Source organism: Carcharodon carcharias, chromosome 2, assembly GCF_017639515.1.
Source record: "Carcharodon carcharias isolate sCarCar2 chromosome 2, sCarCar2.pri, whole genome shotgun sequence".
Classification (NCBI taxonomy): Eukaryota; Metazoa; Chordata; class Chondrichthyes; order Lamniformes; family Lamnidae; genus Carcharodon; species Carcharodon carcharias.
Window position 1 is genome coordinate 18,148,494 of NC_054468.1, and position 20,400 is coordinate 18,168,893.

Here is a 20,400-nt window from a genome sequence, read left to right on the forward strand (position 1 = left end):
GGCTTGAGCAAAGTATAAAGGTGAGTGGCTGGTGAAAAGGAAATTTCCTCCCATTTTCCACTTTTGTGTGTGATTTCACCCATTGTAATTTAATATTTGGAGGGAAATGAATAAGTTTAATAGAGATTACAACAAGATGGGCAGAGACTGTCTGAAGGGAAGGAGCAGGTGGCTTTGATGCTCTGTTGTTGTTCCACTTATTTAGTTGAAAAGGTGTTCTAGCTTTTACAATGAATGAACCGTTTTGTTTCATCAGAACAGACTCGCGATATCAATGCAGCAGGACTTTCAAAACACTTGCACTGCATGAGTTGGCAATGCGGGATTGCACCTTGTGCAAGACCAATTCCCACCTGTAGGAGTCGCTGCTGTCGAAGCTGTTGCTGTCGTTGTCTCATCTGTTCCTGTGAGAGTTGGACTGAACCAAGATTTGCATGTGGGCCTGATGTCATATGATCAAGTCCAGCTGACATCAAAGTGCTCTGCTGCAAAGGTTGGTGGGTGAGCCTACGCCAGAAAATAATGCAGATCTGATGGTTAATGCATATATTGCAATAAACAATTGGAGCACAGAACTACTAGGTAAGTTCTGCTACAGCAAACAGATCAGTGCAAAGAGATGAATGAGGGCCACACTCCTTAATTTCACTGGAGCTAATTTTTGGGATTGCACAAGATGGATTGAGTGCTGCATGACACTTCATGAGTAGGAAACCCAAGAGATTGACTTGAATGCCAATTTTTTCACTCTGTACATTGACTGAACAAAGAATAAAAGCTAACAGGATGTAAACCGAGTGTTGAAACCAATCTCATCAGTTCTCTTAGCATTCTCTGCCCAGCAACCAGAGGAATGGAACTAATGTTACAGAGTAATCCAACCAGCATTAACAAGCTAATCAGCACCTACTTACCAAAAAACTGAGCAAAACCAGCAGGATGTTCATCTGCATTGCTGTGTCCTTCTTCAGGTAAGTAAGGATGACCATTTTCACCTTCCTTTAAAAGGCCACAAATGCGTGTCACACAACAGCGTGTCGACCACAAATTGGAATTTAGTTGAAGCACAGCTCACTAAAGTGGGGTGGATAGAGCGTGCTGCCCTTCACTGAGGCTCCAATTCAGTTGACAATTGAGTCCTACCTGTGATCCCCTGGTCTTGATCACAAAACTTCCTGATTTGAGAAGACCGGGGCAGAGGGGAAAGAATAGTGACAGTCATAGTGAGCCACTGTCATGAACCTCCTATTGATAGATTTTTGTTGGGCTAGAGTATTAAGGATTACAAAACCAAAGTGGGCAGCTGGAGTTAAGATGCAGATCGGCCATGATCTAACTGAATGCTAGGTCAGGGTCAAGGGACTGAATGGCCTCCTCTTATTCCTATGTTCCTTTCAACAGCTTGTTTAAGAACAGCATTGGTAAAGACTTGGAAGGTGAAAGTGAGATCAGAGTCATAATTTATTTTACGACACAAGCAAGGGTGGGAGAAGAAAGTCATGAAATAAATCACAAGAATGCTGATTAGCAATTAATTTCAAAAATGTCACAATCAGTCACAGTCTTCATTTTCATTCTGCTGTGGGGAATGGTAGATTTTTCCTGAATCGATAGCACTAACTGATAATTTCAGGCCACTTACCGTTGAGTGCCCTGAAGGTTTGGTGGGTAGGGAGAGGCTTGCTGGTGAATATAGCCACTAGGCTGCTGCTGCATTTGCCTGATCCGGTCCACGAGAGCTGGGTTAGAGTGAGCAGCCTGATATGGCCTGGCACTGTAGTTGGGCGACAGCATGCCATTTCCAGCTTGCTGTTGCAAAGGCATCTGAGTACTGTATGCTGTGTATCCATGGGGCAGAGCCTGCACAAGGACCAAGGGCAGATAACAGTGTCACTCGCTACAACACAAAGCCTGGACAACTCAATTTCAAAAGATAGACGGGCCGTTTGTCATGTGGCCAAACAAACTTCCTTTTCATTCCTTGAATGTTCCCCACTCCTTCTCCTGAATCATTCTGGTGACGCAGGTCACTCCCAAACTGGTACCTCACCCAATTAGCCTTGCATCATGTGAGAGTCCAGGCAGTGAGTGATGGACATCAATCAGTTGAACAGACTATCTGGGGCTGCCCACTGTCGTGCCTTTGGCAGCATAGTTGTTATCGGACCAGTATTTCAGAGGCCTGGAACTAATGAACCAAAGATGCAAGTTCAAATGCCACCATAGCAGCTGGGGAACTTGTATTCAGTTTCTTTAATAAATCAGGATTTTAAAAAATTGCCAGTACCACTAATGGCAACCAGATTGCAGTGAAAACCCAACTGATTTTGATGACATCCTCACTAATGTCCTTTAGGTAGGAAATCTGCTGTCATTATCCAGTCTGATCTATATATGATTCCAGGCCCACAGCAATGTGTTGAGTCTTAATCATCCTCCAAAACAGCCTTGCAAGCAACTCAGTTGTCCAGGGATAGGCAAAACTACTGGCCTGACTATCGATGCTCACATCCCATGAATGAATGTCCTAGTCCTAAGGCTTGAATCACTAAAGGTACAGCAGGTAACGAGGAAAGCTAATAGAACATTATCATTTATTGCGAAGGGAATTGATTACAAAAGTAGGGAGGTTATGCTTCAGTTGTACAGGGCACTGGAGACACCACATCTGGAGTATTGTGTACAGTACTGGTCTCCTTATTCAAAGGAAGATGTAAATGTGTTAGATAGCATTCAGAGAAGGTTCACTAGGCTAATACCAGGAATGGGTGGGTTGGTCTTATGACGAAAGGCTGGACAGGTTAGGCCTGTATCCACTGGAATTTAGAAGAGTAAGAGGTGACTTAATTGAAACCTTTAAGATCCTGAGGGGCCTTGACAGGGTGGATGTGCAGAGGATGTTTCCTTTTGTGGGAGAATCTAGAACTGGGGTCACTGTTTAAAAATAAGGGGTCGCTCATTTAAAACAGATGAGGAGAAATTTTTTCTCTGAGGGTCATGAGTCTTTGGAACTATCTTCCTCAAAAGGAAGTGGAAGCAGAGTCTTTGAATATTTTTAAAGCAGAGCTAGATAGATTCTTGATTAACAAGGGGGTGAAAGACTATCAAGAGGAAAGTGGGGTTGAGGTTACATTAAGATCAGCAATGGTCTTATTGAATGGCAGAGCAGCTTGAGGGGCTGAGTGGCCTACTCCTACTCCTAATTCGTATGTTTATATACATGTAAAAGAAAGAACTGCATCACTAGATTCACATCTGCACACTTTACAATGGGACTGAGCATTCTGGTTAATTTTTCATTAATGCTTCCTATGTCCTACTTTAAAAAAATTCTCGGGATCAAAATCAAATAAAATATTAAAATATGTAAAGAAATGAATGGGTTTTAGCAATCTGGAGAGACCAGAGCTGGGGGGGGGGGGCGGCGGTGGGGGGGGGAAGAATCGAGAATGCAAGACAAAAGCCAGACAGTTTTGTGGAGGCGGAGAGAGGTGGGGAAGGAGAGAAAGAAAAAACAGACAGATAGGAAACAGGAGGAGAAAGCTGTAGTAATTCCTGACCTGTGTCTGTGTCACGGAGTTATAAAAGATATATTGTGCTTTTTATGCCTAACAATGTTCGGAACAAGAAGCAGACCCTCTTATCGGACTCTTGCCTGGATCTTCACAGGATGCGAGACTCAACATTCCATAAAGTTTCCATTTCCTTTTATTAAAACTCTAGCCGAAAGTCAGTGTAAAATAATAGTGCTATTCCCATCAGAATGGGGATTTTGACTTGTGTGCAGACTCAGAACCAGAAATAGCTTTTAAATTGCACAAAGGTTGGTTGAGAAGCTGCTGCTTCTCTTTTATAGTCTGTGAAACAAAATCCAGTATCATTTTAGTTTAGTAGCAGGTCAAGAGCACCACTGATGGTTACAGGAAGTGACCCGACATGGTGCAAATGTTTCTTTATATTCATTCCTGGGGTGTGAGTGTTGCTAACAAGGCCAGCATTTATTGTCCATCTCTAATTGCCCTTGAGAAGGTGGCCTTCTTGAGCTGCTGCAGTCCATGTGGGGTAGGTACATCCACAATCTGTTAGGAAGGGAGGTCCAGCATTTTGACCCAGCAGCAGAGAAGGAACAGCGATATAGTTCCAAGTTAAGATGGCGTGTGACTGGGAGAGGGAAACTTGCAGGTGGTGGTGTTCCCATGCATCTGCTGCCCTTGTTCCTCTAAGTGGTAGAATGGCAGGTTTGGAAGGTGCTGTCGAAAGTGCCTTGGTGAGTTGCTGCAATGCTTCTTGTAGACAGTACATACTGCTGCCACTGTGCACCAGTGGTGGAGGGAGTGAAGGTTTAAAATGTTTAATAAGGGGGTGAAAGACTATCGGATGATAGGGTGGCAATCAAGCGGGCCGTTTTGTCCCTAATTTCTATGTGTGGTGTGAGCTTTGCCTGAATAGTGAAATTTTATATTAAGACTTCCAGAAATAGTGAAAATGTTGGTTTGTAAGTGAATTTAATTTTTAAAAAATTGCTTTCACTAGCCATCACTGGCAGTGGGTGTGAGGGGTGTTGCAAAGAGGCAAAAGCAGACTATGCAGATAAAGAAAAAACTACATATATTAGGACGAAAAGAGAAACGTTTCTGTCAATTTTCCACCAAGCTCTTTTCATGCCAAGTTAGTGAAGGATTGGGGAGCCTGCTTTAACACCTTTGAGGGAATTCTCCACCGGATTTACAAAAAAGCTTGAACAATTTCCAATAAGTAACTGATAAAAGTTATGATAACTAGTACTGACTCTCACAAGTAAATAAGTTACTCAGGTAATGCAGATGATACAAAGATAGGTGTAGGGACAGGTAGTATTGAGGAGGCGGGGAGGCTGCAGAAGGATTTGGACAGGTTAGGAGAATGGGCAAAGAAGTGGCAGATAGAATACAACGCGGGGACGTGTGAGGTCATGTGCTTTGGTAGGAAGAATAGAGGCATAGACTATTTTCTAAATGGGAAGAGAATTCAGAAATCTGGAGTGCAAAAGGACATGGGAGTCCTAGTCCAGGATTCTATTTAGGTTAACTTGCAGGTTGAGTCGGTAGTTAGGAAGGCAAATGCAATGCTGGCATTTATTTCGAGAGGACTAGAATATAAAAGCAGGGATGTGCTGCTGAGGCTTTTTAAGGCTCTGGTCAGACCACATTTAGAATATCGTGAGCAATTTTGGGCCCCGTATCTCAGGAAGGATGTGCTGGCCCTGGAGAGGGTCCAGAGGAGGTTCACGAGAACGATCCCAGGAATGAAAGGCTTAACATATGAGGAATGTTTGAGGATTCTGGGTCTATATTCGATGGAGTTTAGAAGGATGAGGAGAATACTGAAAGGCCTGGATAGAGTGGATGTGGGGAAGATGTTTCCATTAGTAGGAGAGACTAGGGAAAGAGACTAGAGAGTAAAGGGAAGACCTTTTAGAACAGAGATGAGGAGAAACTTCTTTAGCCAGAGAGTGGTGAATCTATGGAATTCATTGCCACAGAAGGCTGTGGAGGCCAGGTCATTGAGTGTATTTAAGACCGAGATAGATAGGTTCTTAATTGGTAAGGGGATCAAAGGTTACAGGGAGAAGGCAAGAGATTGGGGTTGAGAAACTTATCAGCCATGATTGAATGGCGGAGCAGACTTGATGGGCCGAATGGCCTAATTTCTGCTCCTATGTTTTATGGTAATGATATAAATCATACAGCACCAAAGTAGGCCATTCGCTCACCATGTCTATGCCGGCTGTTTGAAAGAGTCCAATTAGCCCCGCTGCCCTGCTCCTTCCCCTTAGCCATGTAGGTTTTCTCCTTTTTAAATATATATCCAATTCCCTTTTGAAATCAAGGGGAAGATGCTGTGTGGCCAACATTCCCGAGTTTCCAAGTGGATGCTGCAACTATCCATATGACTAGCCCATATTCAATTTTAGGTGTGACCTTCATTAGGTATTTCAGCTGTGAAATAGTGCATGTGTAAAGTGAGGTGCAATAATATTTTGGCAGAAAATGTTTACGGATAATGTGATGTTTTATATAAGAAAAGCATGAGCTAGGACAGCATATTTCAGTCAGGTCCATTCCTTCTACAATCCACGTTATCACAGATTTTATCAGCTGAGGAAATGTTCTATAAAGTTTCTTGGTTTGACCCCCTTCAGTGCTCTCACTCCACATAAATTGAGGAAAATTCCAGAATTCAGAATTTATCTTACATCGAACATGTTGTACCTCTTTTAATAAAGCATCCAAAGATAGAAGATTGACCATCAAATTGTAATAGCTCCACATCCCCAATGCTCTCCCCTCTCCTCAGCCCATGAGCTTCCGGTTAAAGGCATTGTCCATTGTACCTTTAATACAGAACATATCAGAAGACCCCGTTTGCTTCCTCTCAGCCCTGGTGTTTATTTTTTATTATTTCATGGGATGTGAGCATCACTAGCAAGGCCAACGTTTGTTGCCCATCCGTAACTGCCCTTGAATTGAAATTGCTAGGCCATTTCAGAGGGAAGTTAAGAGCCAGTCACATTGCTGTGGGTCTGGCATCTGGAGTAGGCCCTCCCTAAAGAACTTTAGTGAACCAGACGGGCGTTTATAACAATTGCTGATAGTTGTCATGGTCACCAGTACTGAGGCTAGCTTTCAATTCCAGATTTAGTAACTGAATTTAAATTCCACCAGCTGCCATGGTGGTATTTGAACCCCTGTCTCCAGAGCATTTGCCTGGGCCTCTGGCTTACTAATCCATTGACATTACCACTGTGCCACCATCTCTCCAGATGGTGTGCATTGAATTAGTTGCTCTGAGCCACGCAGCAGCTAAGAAACAACTCATCTCTTCACCCCTGCACAAAAGGGGAAGGGGTGGCAGGGTAGAGGGATGGTCCTGCTCTGGATTGTTAGCCAACAATTCTTGTTGCATGTGGATGATGGTGAGAGTAGGATTGGACTCAAGTGCGATGCCTTCTGTGATGAATAGCCGGCTATAACAAGGCCCAGATTTTGCAATCAGTGGCGAAGAAGTGATGCTTGCCAGTGACTTTGGGAAAACCTCCCACAAGTATCTAGCAATCTTGTGGAGTTCCCCTTTCTCAGCGTTAGTTTGAAACTGGTGCCAAGACAGGGGGATTTCCAGGCATCCAGCAGCAGTGATTTAATCAAGAGGGGTAAAGAACCAATCACATTTAAGTATTCTCATAGACAGCTAACCAGGATGCAAAACGCACTGATCATCCTTCCCTTTTAATTAAAGGGCAAAATAAATGATTGGGACATACACCTGGGTTTAAGGTAGAAGCTGAAATATAATAATTTCTAAAGAATTGAAAAAATACGTGGAACTTTTTAAACCACCATGAAGCAATCTGACATTCCACACGTATAAAATTAGTTTTTCAGGACCCAGGAGTTTGCTCAGCAATAATTATGAGCTTAGCATGCCATTAAAAGCAGTTACACCTCAAACAATAGCATTTGACTTTTTTCACTTTAAGACTAAAGTGCAAGTTGCCATGAGTTCAATGGTTTGTAACTGATTGCATTCGAGGGGGACTTCAACAGTACACCACATGGAGAACTGTGGAATCACTTCCAGCAGCTTCTGGATTTCATGTTTAGCGCACATGCGCAGACTCCAGAAGTTGCTGTCAGTTTCAGAGCATTGATGGAGAACATTGACAGCAAAACTGTCATTAGCACTGCAAAATTTGGGCCATGACTTAGACACAGAATTGATGAATGGCACTTTGTCTAAGGTACTGAAGAACTGCACTCACAGACCTAGAAGTAATGGAATTTCACAGCACAAACAGACCATTCAGCCCAACGGATCTATGCTCCACACAAGCCTTCTCCCATCTGACTTCATCACACCCTTACAACAACCTATAATCCCAGTCAGACAGGAGGGAATAAGAACAGGGCCAGGGGTGGGGGCAGGAGTGATAGGGGAAACAGGGTTTTAAGATGGTCAGTCAGCCCAATGATTTTATAACACTCCTTAAGGATTACACCAAGTGCTGAATACCACCACTTTCCTTGACAGATTTATTTAATGTTCAATTTAAATGTAGAGAAGATACATGTGTTAAATTGTATTATAAAACACTCAAGAACCCCATCCTTAACAGCTGGTGCAAATCTGACGCCAGCAACAGCCTGGGAACAGGTCTTTGGGCTGCTTAATTTACTCTGAGGGCACTCTAAAGAATGCGTGGGCAAAGCATTTCCATCTAAAGTTGAGGGAGGGCATTGAACCTGATATAAATCCGCTTGAGAGGCAGCTGGATTCCCTTGCAGATAGAAGCAAGGGTCGAGGGATAATGATGAGAAAGGATCCATAGAAAATGGGTGGTTTTGATACTCCCAAGACTGTACACTGTTTCTGTGACAACTCTGGTCCCTAAATTGCCTACCTGTGTTTGCTGCATACCAGGGTACTGTGGAAGCTGGGCAGGTCGAACCTGCTGGGCATAAAGACCACTCTGGTCAACTGGCTGGCCCTGAAAGAAACCAAATCAGAAAGTTACAGGTTTCTTCCCGATTGTATCTGAACTGTGCCACCTGCTGACCATCACTTCACATGGAACAGGCTGAAGTGCAACAGAAGAGCGGAAAATAAACATCCTACTGATTGTTTTTTTTTCTGGACCGCTAGCTCACAGCAATATGTTCTCCGGAAGAAAGGTCATGCGTTAACAGACTTGAAACAAAGAGAAATGCCACAACTATTTCACAACTGTCCCAAATATGGAGGAAATAAAAGAGAATTCTTTTGTCCCATTTATCTGGCAAGACACTTTGTAGCACATCTCCAATATTGGAAAATGTTTAGTGATTAACAGATGGCCTAAAAATCCTTGATTGACTTCCCTTCAGTGCATTGAGAAATCAAGGATGCAGTGTTTCCAGTTTGTATCCTGCCAGTTTCACATACCACTAGACTTCAAAGTATTATTTTGTTTTGCCGATGAGAAAAAGATGGTTCAATTCATAAAAATAAATTCCCCCATTCGAGTTTGACAAATGATTTTTCCATCATCTCCCTGAGGAACAGCTATCTACAAACATCCCCCCCACCCCCACCCCCCCACAGCCCCCGGTCACTTCGCTAGAGACTTCTCCTCTTTTGCTCTGTTGCACTGGTTACAAAAGGAACACACTTTATAATGAAAGCAACCTTTTGACTTGACAACTTAATAACCCTGAAAATAAACTGTATTTCTCATCATGTAAATCTGTCAGGCATAGAATATTACTTCCTGTAACTGAAGTCACTTTGATGAGACAATCTCTCTGAGGACCAATATCAGAGACAGATTCATATGACACAACATTCCTCATTCCACTTTTTGTCCTCTTCTGTCCTCTAGCTGAGGATAAAATCTGGGATGAGGTGTTGGAGTAAAGGGCTGTCGACAAGCCTCCTGCACCCAGCTCGCGACAGCATTCCTCTGCATTTGTGAGCCAAATACTGCTTATTATTACCATGGAGGACGTCGTAATTGACACTAAGATAAAAGCGAAACAGTGTGGATGCTCAAAATCTGAAACAGAAACAGAAAATGCTGAAAAAACTCAGCAGGTCTGACAGCATCTGTGGAGAGAGGAATAGAGTTAATGTTTCGAGTCCGTATGACTCTTCATCAGAGCTCTGTTTCTCTCTCCACAGATGCTGTCAGACCTGCTGAGTTTTTCTAGCATTTTCTGTTTTTATAATTGACACTAATCCTGTCCTGTTCTCACCCAGTGTGTTAGCCGCATTCCACGAAAGTCTTTTGTCGCACCCATCATTTTGCCCCAAGAGAAGCTAGCTCCGCGCAGTGTTAGGAAATAGAGATAGTTTAAGTAAGTTAAAAATGTATTCGCGTGTGTTAGGAATAAGGTATATCGTTAAGTTTAAATTCAATTTATATATTTTTTTCTATTTGTGGTTTAAAAGGTGAAACCTGGGATCTAGTTTTAGTTTTGAATGGAGACAGCAGGTCTAAGGCTCTGTTTATACCTGTATTTCCAATGAGTTTTATGACTCTTGAAGGCGATTAAAACAAACACAAGAGTAGAAGAAAAAAAACTGTGCTGTTGCCTAGCAGCAGGGGCCTTCACAGAGATGGAAGGGCAGTTTGAGTCAATTGGAAGCAGAAGCAGCCTACCAATGGGACAGATAGCAAATCCCAAACTAAAGTTGAAGACCAGCTGCCAGAGAAGCTGGACAGGCGAGGGAACTGCAGAGCAAGTAGGTTTCCCCAAAGAAAATAAAGAATAAAGTCCCCAAATCCAGGGGAGTGGAACAGGAAAGGTCCCAAGAGGACAGTCTAGTCAAAGGACAAGGATAGGAACCTGGAAAAGGCCCTGTTAAGTGAAATTAAGAGTGAGGAGACAACTGAAGGTCTGTAACTCTTTGCTATGGGCATGTGAAGCAGTGGTGTACTGTTGATGGTTGAGTCAGTGTTAGGGAGTGCATGGAAGAAATGGTAATCCAGGGAAGAGGAATGTTGAAAGGAGTGTTCGAAACCCTGGAGGTGGACCCGTGCGGAAGGTGTCCAAGAGAACGCGTTGGAGAAGATTCCAAAGCGAGTTCTTGGAGAGTGGAAATTGGAAATCCTCATGTGAAAGACTGAGTTCAGTGAGACTGGTTGGCTCACAGTGTAACAAGCATCTGGGGGTAGTTGAGGAGGGATCCACAGCATCTGTCCAGGGTGGCATCTGTCACTTGGTTTCAGAGTGTGGTGTGCCTGACCACAGGTTGCCTATTGGTTTACATGGATTGTGTATTTACAGTGAACATTAGAGTATAAGATAGCTTTAGTAACTTGTGTTATCCTTACAAGTCTGTATATATCTAAAAGTATAGTTGTGGGTGAAGGAGTAATGTAATATAGCTCATCTTTTCTTGTTAAGTAAATGTTTTATTCTTTTGTTAAAAGTTCATCAGCTGGCTCCTGTGACTCTGTTTAGTAGCCACTCTCCACGTATCTAAACAAAAAATAAAAGTTATGATTTACCAAGCCAGGTTCCACCCTGGGATCTGGCTTGTCCTGCAATAAAACATCAGCTGGGATCATAACAACAGATTGGCGACCCAATTGGAGATTCTCCCAAGACGACAACTGGGTTATACAGCAGGAGAAGTCTTTAATGACTAGGTTGTTGAGAACCAAGGACATGGATGGGCAGGGATCGTGATGTGCGACCACCATGCACCAGATGGAAGTCTTGGAGCCTGCAAGCAAACTGTCTGCTTACCTCCATGATTGTGGTGTACAGCCCAGCGCTAAATGCAATGCTGAGTAGCTGCATGCTCAAGCAAGGGGCCCAGGTTCGTGCTAACCTGCACTTCCTAAAGGCAGCTTGCGCCTCTCAAACGGGAGGTGCGTTCTGGCAACAGCAGAGGATGGAAGTGGATGTGAAAGAGTTTCTGAGCAGGAAGAACAGCGGAACAGCAGGCCAGAGAAAAGGTTCCCAGGTTTAGCGCTGGAGGCCTTAATACATGAGGTGGAAAGGAAGAGAGAGGCCATCTTTTCCTGGGGGCTGGGGAATTGCTGGCCAGGAGGATCTTGAATTAAACACTTAAAAGAGAATGGGAGCAGATTGCCAGTTAGGTCAATGCTGAAGAAAGCAAAGTGAACTCACACAAGTGGTCGGGGTCAGTGAATGCATCTTCAAATGCCACCTCCTATCCATCTCAATACCAACCTGACACACTGCTCATTGCACCACACTCCACTGTCATGAAAAGATAATAATTTTCATAACATCACTGTAATTTATTGTAAAGGTAGGTTAATAGTGGGGTTTGGATTAGTTTCTGTATGTAGGTGTGTGTGTGTGGATTTTAATTGAATTACAGACAGATGGTCTGGGTGATTTGATGTATCAGAAGGGAAACTACGTTTGAAATGCTAAATATCTAAACATGGCTCAAGTTTTTGAATGTGAAGTGTGAAGAACATTTGCATTTTTAGATAAACCAGAATCATAAATTTCAAAGAGATAGTAAGGTGTTACACCCAGCCAACAGAGGCTAAGCCGAACAATGTGTTTATTTTTCCCAAAGATTACTGATAATATGAATACTATGGAAGATTTATAGTATGGAAAAAGTAAAGTTGCAACGGCAGATTGGAACAATGGGATTTACATTAAAAAGGGAGAAACATGTATAAAGGAGATGAGGTTATGTGTAAGGAAGAAGGCATTCTAAGATCCAACAAGTGTGAAAAGCCTCCAGCCTCTAAGTACCAAGCAGCTGTCTCCAGGAATCAAAGCTATGAGAATTCATTTTAAATATCACTGTCCAGGGTATTGTGTACTTTGCCTGGGTCTGTTGAAATCTATCTTGTTTCACTGTTGCCTTAATGGAGGTGTAACTGGGAGTTAGATTAAATATGGAGCTAGGAGTTATCATAGTAGTAATTTGTAGACCTATGCATGTGCTTAAAATCATCTCTTTTACTGATAAATGTTTAATTTAGTTTTGTAAGAAACTCTAAGACTCAGTGGACTTATTACTATTGAATTCAAGGCATGCATCTCAAAATAAAAATACAAATTGCAACAACAGTTGCATCAAGTTTCCTCTGGGATTTGAGCTGCTCAGCATTAACCATCTGCTGTGCCATAACACCCCACACTCACCCGTCAGCAATCTCAAGCAATCTTGACTCATGCCTAACATTCATTTACTCCACCGCACCCTCACACACATTAGTACTGCTGCAGGCTGTCACACACACTGAGCAGTGTCCTTCATCTTCCTCCTAACATGGTCACTGAAGTCACAGCCCTCATGGTTTCCAGATTACGGAGAATACAGTGGACCGCCACAAACTTGGAAACACACTCCATGAGTAGTGGAGGACTACCCCCAACATTCTAAACAATGGAACTGTTGTTTGAGTATACATTGGTCTGCTCCATGGCATTCCTGGTCACAGCACAGCTCTCACTGTAGGTGCACTGACCACATATGTTGGGTGTTGGAGGGGAGTCATTAACTACATGAAACGGGTAACCCTCATCGCCAAGGAGCCATCCTCTGTTTCTATGTGGCATCACAGGATGATGACAATATGACTATGGCCAGGATAGTGGGCATTCACAAGCATGATGGTCAATTGCACATCATCTGCATGTTCAAGGAGTGGAACCTTTGCAGTTCTGGTATTTCTCCACATTGAGATACAGTACCCGCAGTGCCACATGCAAGTAGTCAATGGTTCCCTGCACCACTGGGTAGCCTGCTACAGTGGCAACACCACATGCCCATTCCTCCTGATTCACTCTGCTTAGAGAGGCAACAGTAAAGTCCCCGTTTTCCTTGTGCTCAGGTTCTTGGTGGTCTCCTGCGTGCACGATGGTTAGCAAGCTAAGAAACGTTGGTGATGCTGTGAGTTGCAGCCTGGAAGGATTGAAAGGTGCAGAAATTGAGGATCACAGTCACTAGCAGCACCACCTGCACCCTGTTCTGCTGCCGCAGGCCTGGTTTGAGGAGGCGGCAGAGTTCAATGATCGACTTCTTAGTGAAGCATTATTCCCACAGAGAGTGCTCCTGGCTGACGTGGAGAGTTCTCTAGGTAGATATGACCTTCTGTCAAGGGACCTCCTCCTTCTTCCTTTATGAACAGTTTCCCCTCTCGACCACATCTGCTCTATCTCACTGTTGCAACCCAGGGGGAGCTGCAGCCATAACCCCCAAGGCTGAGAGCAAGTTTTCCACCTAGAGGTCTTTCAAATCCACAGAGCTCCTTCTAAAGGTTCAGCACCACTCCCTTCTGGCCGAACAGCCTTCTGTCCATTCCTACAACAAAACTGTGCACAACACTTGCACTAAAGCTGCAGCAGAAAAAGTCAAAAGCACTTTAACTAAAAGCTCCATGGTAATTCCCTTTAAATAGTGGTCATGTGCAGAGCGGGGGCTGGAGTTGGGGTTGAGGTCCCCTGTGAAACTAAACGCATGTTCATGAGCGGGCATTAGCACCATCTGCAAGGTCCAAAATGGCAGGTTGCATGCCAAATCTTCTCTGGACTCCCATCTTACTGAAAATAGTGGTGGGTGTGGAGCTGAGTTTTGTGCCCATGGTGATACATTTGCTGCTTCTGCAGTGCCAGCATGTAGAAATATCAGGGTAGGTTCAATGCAGCTTTTAAATGGGAGCTAGTCCACAGCACAGAACTGTCCATAAAGTTCCACTCTAATTATACTGTCCCTTAGCAACAAAGATAATTCACAGGAAACTGTTCCATTCTAAAATCCTCTTCCAAGACAAGGCATAAAATGTTACATTACCCTGCAATTTAGAGTCTTGATTCTGCCAATGGTTACAAAAAATGAATGTTCCAATCTAGGTGTAATTGGACAGACTGATTTGATGACGAAGTCTGACTAGCATGTTGTGTAACATAGGCTTTTTATAGATGTAATGTGTTACATGCACATGTCACACATGCACTATCGCTAATTCTGTAAATAAAACAGTGATTACTCACTCTACTCTTGATACAATAATGAGAGGCTGAGTAAATTGGGTCTATATTCTCTGGAGTTCAGAAGAATGCGGGGCAAGCTCATTGAAATATGGAGGATTCTGAAGGGGCTTCATAGAGTTAACGCTGAAAGATTGTTTCCGCTGGTCGGGGAGTCCAAAACACAGGGGCACATTCTCGGGATATTTAGGACTGGGAGGAGGAGAGATTTCTTCACTCAAAGCGTTGTGAATCTTAGGAATTCTCTTACCCAGAGAGTTGTGGACGTTCCATCATTGAATATATTTAAAGCTGAGACAGACAGATATTTGGTCTCTCAGGGAGTGAAGGATATTGGGAATGGACGGGAAAGTGGAGTTGAAACTCAAGGTCAGCCATGATCACACTGAATGATGGAGTAGGCTCAATGGGCCGTGTGTGTGTTACTCCTGCTCCTGTTTCTCATGGTCTTGTTTTCAAACATCTTCAAAGCTGACATTAATGCGCTATTGGAATGCATACCCTCACCCATTCTTGCCTCATCCTTTTAGAGGAGAGAATTCCACTAACCTTCACCCTATGAAATTTAATGCAAGTCTTGGCCATCGACATGGAGATTGTCACTATTTGTCTTCCAAGGTAGTTAATTACACTGGAGAAACCTAAACACTTAAAAAGAATGTGTTCCAAGGCACAAATAAAAATGCTCACTTTCATTTTTTTTCCTATCTAGCGCAGCAATTCTTTCCAAACCAGCCACGCTGGAGATGTACCTGCTAGCACAGAAGCAGACTGCCTACTTCCACATGAGTTACGCCAGTCTAGGTCCATCTTAGCATCAAGGGACGTCTGGAACTGAAGCCTTTAACATAGTGTTTCCATCCACCTGGGGTTTTACAGGACAGTGTCGTTTTGAGCAGACTGACTGGAAATTTTTAAAAACAAAACAGGCACCAAAAGTCTGTTCTATTTAAAAAGAACAGGATTTCAGTTTTACGCATTCATGTTTTGGTTAGTAGGTGTGGAGACACTAATGAACTTGCATTAATAGCAAAACAAACAACCATGCATGTGGCCACTCCAACCTGTTCTTTGTTTAGTTTGGACTTAATAATGGGCAGAACCCCCTCTTTGGGATCACATTTTGAAAATAAGTGATGACATCACTCAATAGAGTGCATACCTCCACCACGCTCCACTTACTCAACATAACTACAATGACACAGCTTTTCCTTGAGGCTGTTCCCTGCCCTGTTGATGCTCTGTAACTACATTGCTAAGAAAAGGAATATTTTTATTAAGAGCTTCCATCTCCAATCCACTCCAGCAACCTGCTCTGAAAACTCCGCTCACATTTTGGCAGCTGTGACAACATCCACCACAGCAGTGGAGACATTCTAAGACAATCAACAACATTGAAAATAAGTGATGACATCACTCAGTAGAGTGCATATCTCCACCACGCTCCACTTACTCAACATAATTACAATGACAGCTTTTCCTTGAGGCTGTTCCCTGCCCTGATGATGCTCTGTAACTACAATGCTAAGAAAAGGAATATTTTTATTAAGAGCTTCCATCTCCAATCCACTCCAGCAACTTGCTCTGAAAACTCTGCTCACATTTTGACAGCTGTGACAACATCCACCACAGCAGCGAAGACATTCTAAGACAATCAACAACATTCTAAATAAAATAACCTGCAACATTCTAAAAAAACCAGTCAATGCACCCTATCTCCAAAATTTAACAGATCCTTGAAAAAAATTCCAGGATCCAGATCCGGTCCTCTTTCTTTGCCAAAAACTAAGAAGCCCTTCTTTGGACCATATCCTATCTGTGTTCCAAGCTTTTTTGAAATCCATACATTAGTTTTATAGATATATTGTTTACAGACTAACAAACAGGAGTAAAAATATTACCTCCACCCCGCTTCGTTCCCTCTGCCACTGAAGGTACCTTTTTGGCTTACATTCCCATTGCCCTCCAACTGCAATGCCACACATCTGCATAGCTGCCATCAGTATCAGCTGTGCCTTAGTCGGTACTGCTTTGTGGGCTCCAGAGACTTGAACACACTATCTATGTTGATATTTCAATGTGTTACTGTTGGAGCACCATCTTTTGGATGTGATGTTAAACCGAAGCCCTTAACACCCTTTCAAGTGGATATAAAAAAATCTAAGAGCAAGGGAGCTTAACTCAGTGTCCTGGCCAATATTCAGCCCTCAACGAATATCACTAAAACAGTTAAACTGGTCACTATGATGTTGTTATCTGTGGGCCCTTGCTCTGCAGAAACTTCTTACATTACAAAGATATTTCATTGGCTATAAATTACGTTAGCATCTTTCATGACCTCATCATGTCCTATGCAAATGGCTTCTATCTTTTTATGGAGTGGCGCTGCCTCCACTGGCTTTTCATTCCTTTGTTGAAACATGAACATCATTATTTTCCAGTGCTCATATAATTTTTTTATTAAGGGAGCATGGGGAGATTCAACCACTTGATGCAGTATAAACATTGAGAGGGAGTTGGGAGTGAATGGCCAAAACTTGCATTGCTCATTATCCAAACTTCTGGTGTTTATTTTTAAGTCAACTCCCATTTGAACAGTCCAGCAGTTAACATCAAACTGCCGCCACCATTAAGAGATTATTCCTCAATTATCCTGGCATGGCTCAAACTAGGTAATAATCTTTCAACAATAACAGAAATAGCTGGAAATACTCAGCAGCCCAGGCACAATCTACGTAGAGAAACAGAGTTAGGACTTCAGATCGATGGCCTTTCAATGAAAGTCACTGACCGAAAATGTTAACTCCGTTTCTCTCTCCACAGAGATGCTGCCTAACCTTTCAGGTGTTTCCAACACCTTCTGTTTTTATTTCAGATTTCCAGCATCCATAGTATGCTGCTTTTGTAATGATTTTTAAAATTTCGCTGGTCATTTTTTTTCAGCAAGAGAAATCCCTCCAATTTTCTTCCTCCCTTTCCTGAAGAGACTCCCTTTCCTGCAGAGACTGCCTTAATCCAGGATAAATTTCCACACATATGAGTGGGATTGATTTGTCGACGTGGCTAAGAAGTTAAGGCAATGCACTACCAATCTATTGTGCTTTGCATTGGTATGTTCGAATCCCACCCACACCTTTGATGTTTATTTTTAGGGGCGAGGCAGTGGCATAGTGGTATTCTCACTGACTGGTATTCAAGAGACCCAGTGTAATGTACCGGGGACCCAGGTTCGAATCCCACCATGGCAGATGGTGAAATTTGAATTCAATAAACATCTAGAATTAACAGTCTGATGACGGCCATGAAACATTGCTGATTGTTGTAAAAACCCATTTGGTTCACCAACGTCCTGTAGGGAAGGAAATTGGTTTGGCCTACATGTGACTCCATATCCACAGCAACGTGTTTGGCTCTCAAATGCCCCCTGAACAAGGGCGACAAATGCCAGTGAAGCATCCTACAAATGAATAAAATTTTAACTTCATGTGATACATCTCTACTGATCTTTACTTCCACTGGAGTCAACCGGCACTATCATTTGATTTACACTGTTGCACAAAGTCCAGGTCGACCCCAGTGAGAGGTGGCAGGTTATTTAAGTGCAAAATGGGACAATAGAATTAAGTTTGCAACTTACCAAATCAGTCAGGCTGGGCTTCATACAACACTCGTATGTTGTCATCAGCTCAGTCCTCTCAACACAAATATCCAGCTAATACAGTGAGAAAGGTCTGGCAAGAGGTTCAGCAGCAACTGACAGACTGGCAGTTAGCCTTTAGGCTTTCCAAAATGAATAGGTGAATAATGGGTGCCCAGCATGGAACTTGCATGTTTGGTCTCACGGTGCAGTTAATCAGTTAGGATAGACAGACAGACATATCAGACAATCACAACTTTTAGAAAACTTCAAACAAAAAGCTGCCACCACTGTAGGGTTCGGACCACAAACATCTCGTGTGACAGGCAAGTAGTTGGGTGGAACAGTTTTGCTACTTCTGACGTGTTAGGGTTTTTTTAAAGCAATATTTCTTTCAAAAAGAGCCTTTTTGCTTAGAGCTTGACCCAAGCAGGGAACAGCTCATGTGCAAGCAGCCAGAATGGAAATTGTTTGTATGCATCTAATTAATTAGCATATTAAATCATGCAACACAGTTTATTAATCTACTCGAGAAGTATGCAGCCAGTAAGGGAATTGTATATGCCCACAAAATCTCAGATTTAGACAATATCCATTATGAAATTGTCAAAACTCTCAAGTTGTCTGAAGACTTAAACAGGGACAATATTTTTTAAAATTTCATTAATCATCTTTTCAAAGAGGAAACTCAGCAAAGTTTTTCTCTCCTTTCCTGAAGACACTGCCTTATTGTGGGGTACAGTCCCACAGGTTCCCTCTGATATCTTACCTTAGCTGTCACTTTCATGCGTGAAGCCAGATAGTGAGGTAGATCTTCCTGCGATTGTGTTAATACTGGTACTGGCAAGTTGGCAACTGGTTTCATACCTCTCTCAATTCTCATTTCATTGTCAACAAACTGCCAACTTGCTATCACGCACTTAACACTGTCACACAAAGTCGAAATCGATCCCAATGGGTGCTGGCATGTTATTTAATTGGGAAAAGAGTCATCACGGCCAAGTTCAATCCTATAAGTAGTTTGACATTTTCACACATGCATTTCCCAGCTGGATCACCAGAGAGCAGCAGTCAAAAATAGGATGCCTGGCTCTTTCTCCCCACCCCTGTGCCATGCTTAAGGTACTAGTCAGTCCAAAAACAATTATGTCAGCCAAATTGTAACAGAAAATTAGACTCCAGGTAGGCTGCAGAGCATCCAATGACTTAGAAACAAAGGGGAAAAGAGCACTGTAGTGAAAGAAAATTTATGGCAAACTCATTTTTCTTTGTCATTTCTAGTCTGTTAAATAGTTATATATGCAAAATTTTCCGTAGAAATCTGTGAACATTATTTTCCAGTTGAACATAATAAATAATTCATTTTTTTTTCTGGCACAGATTGGCATTCTAATATTAGTATGAGCATACTTCAATTCTCCATGGTATTTACCAGCTCATGGAATTGCAAAGCAGGGAGCTATGACAAGCATGATTTACTCCAATGATAATAAGGTTTTCACAAATTCTGCACATAGCCACAACATGTCAGGCATCGAGTTAAGTAGAGAGAGGCAACGCAAATAAAGCATTAATTTCTCTAAATTTTTTTTGAGCCAAACATGAAAAAATAACAGAGAAGAGGACAAAGATTTCTTTTTAAATTTTGGCAGAAATTCCGCTTTTAAGAAAATGTGATATTTTCATGCAGCTTTTGGTTTGAAGTCAAAAAACTTTGCAACATGAAGAAAGGGATTAAAAGTAAAATGAGAGAGACAAAGCAGGAAAGGGAATGTCAGTTGTTGGGTTACCATAATGCTGAAATTGTTATAGCCATCTTGGAGGGATACAGCAGGGTTACAGGTCTCCTAGAGAGAAAAGGAGAGGGGCAAGAAATGGCAGAGAGATCAATGGGAGAGTTTACACAGAGAGAGCTATTTCTTCATAGGGTCGGTTAACATCAAAAGCACAATCTGCAGTCACAAGTTATCAGCAAAGATACATCAATTGTATATGCAGCAAGAAATGAGAGAAACAATTGAGCAATTGTATTTAATTCACACTCTGAAAAGTACTCGCTTGTGAATTTCACAGGACCAATATTTCTTTTTTTTAAAAAAAAATCTTTTTTGGACTGTCCAGTTGCAATGAAATCTAATTTGCAACTGAACTAAACACTTAAAGTGTACACACCTGAACATTCAGCCCTCTACACATTTGAGGTGCCTCCTCATTTCTCCCACCCTTGAAACTAGGTGTGCTGCCATGCATGCTGGT

At 42.5% G+C, this 20,400-nt stretch overlaps 1 protein-coding gene across 1 annotated transcript in view; it reads right to left on the bottom strand.

The window, feature by feature from the left end:
• The window catches only part of LOC121270800 (mediator of RNA polymerase II transcription subunit 12-like protein), a 604,195-nt gene that overhangs the window by 30,504 nt on the left and 553,291 nt on the right, over positions 1 to 20,400 (bottom strand). Inside the window, exons 39-41 of the mRNA XM_041176240.1 lie at positions 8,438 to 8,524; positions 1,643 to 1,860; positions 354 to 507 (exon numbers count right to left, since the gene is read on the bottom strand). Of these exons, the coding sequence (XP_041032174.1) occupies positions 354 to 507; positions 1,643 to 1,860; positions 8,438 to 8,524 (459 nt within the window). The remainder of the gene's footprint in view (positions 1 to 353; positions 508 to 1,642; positions 1,861 to 8,437; positions 8,525 to 20,400) is intronic.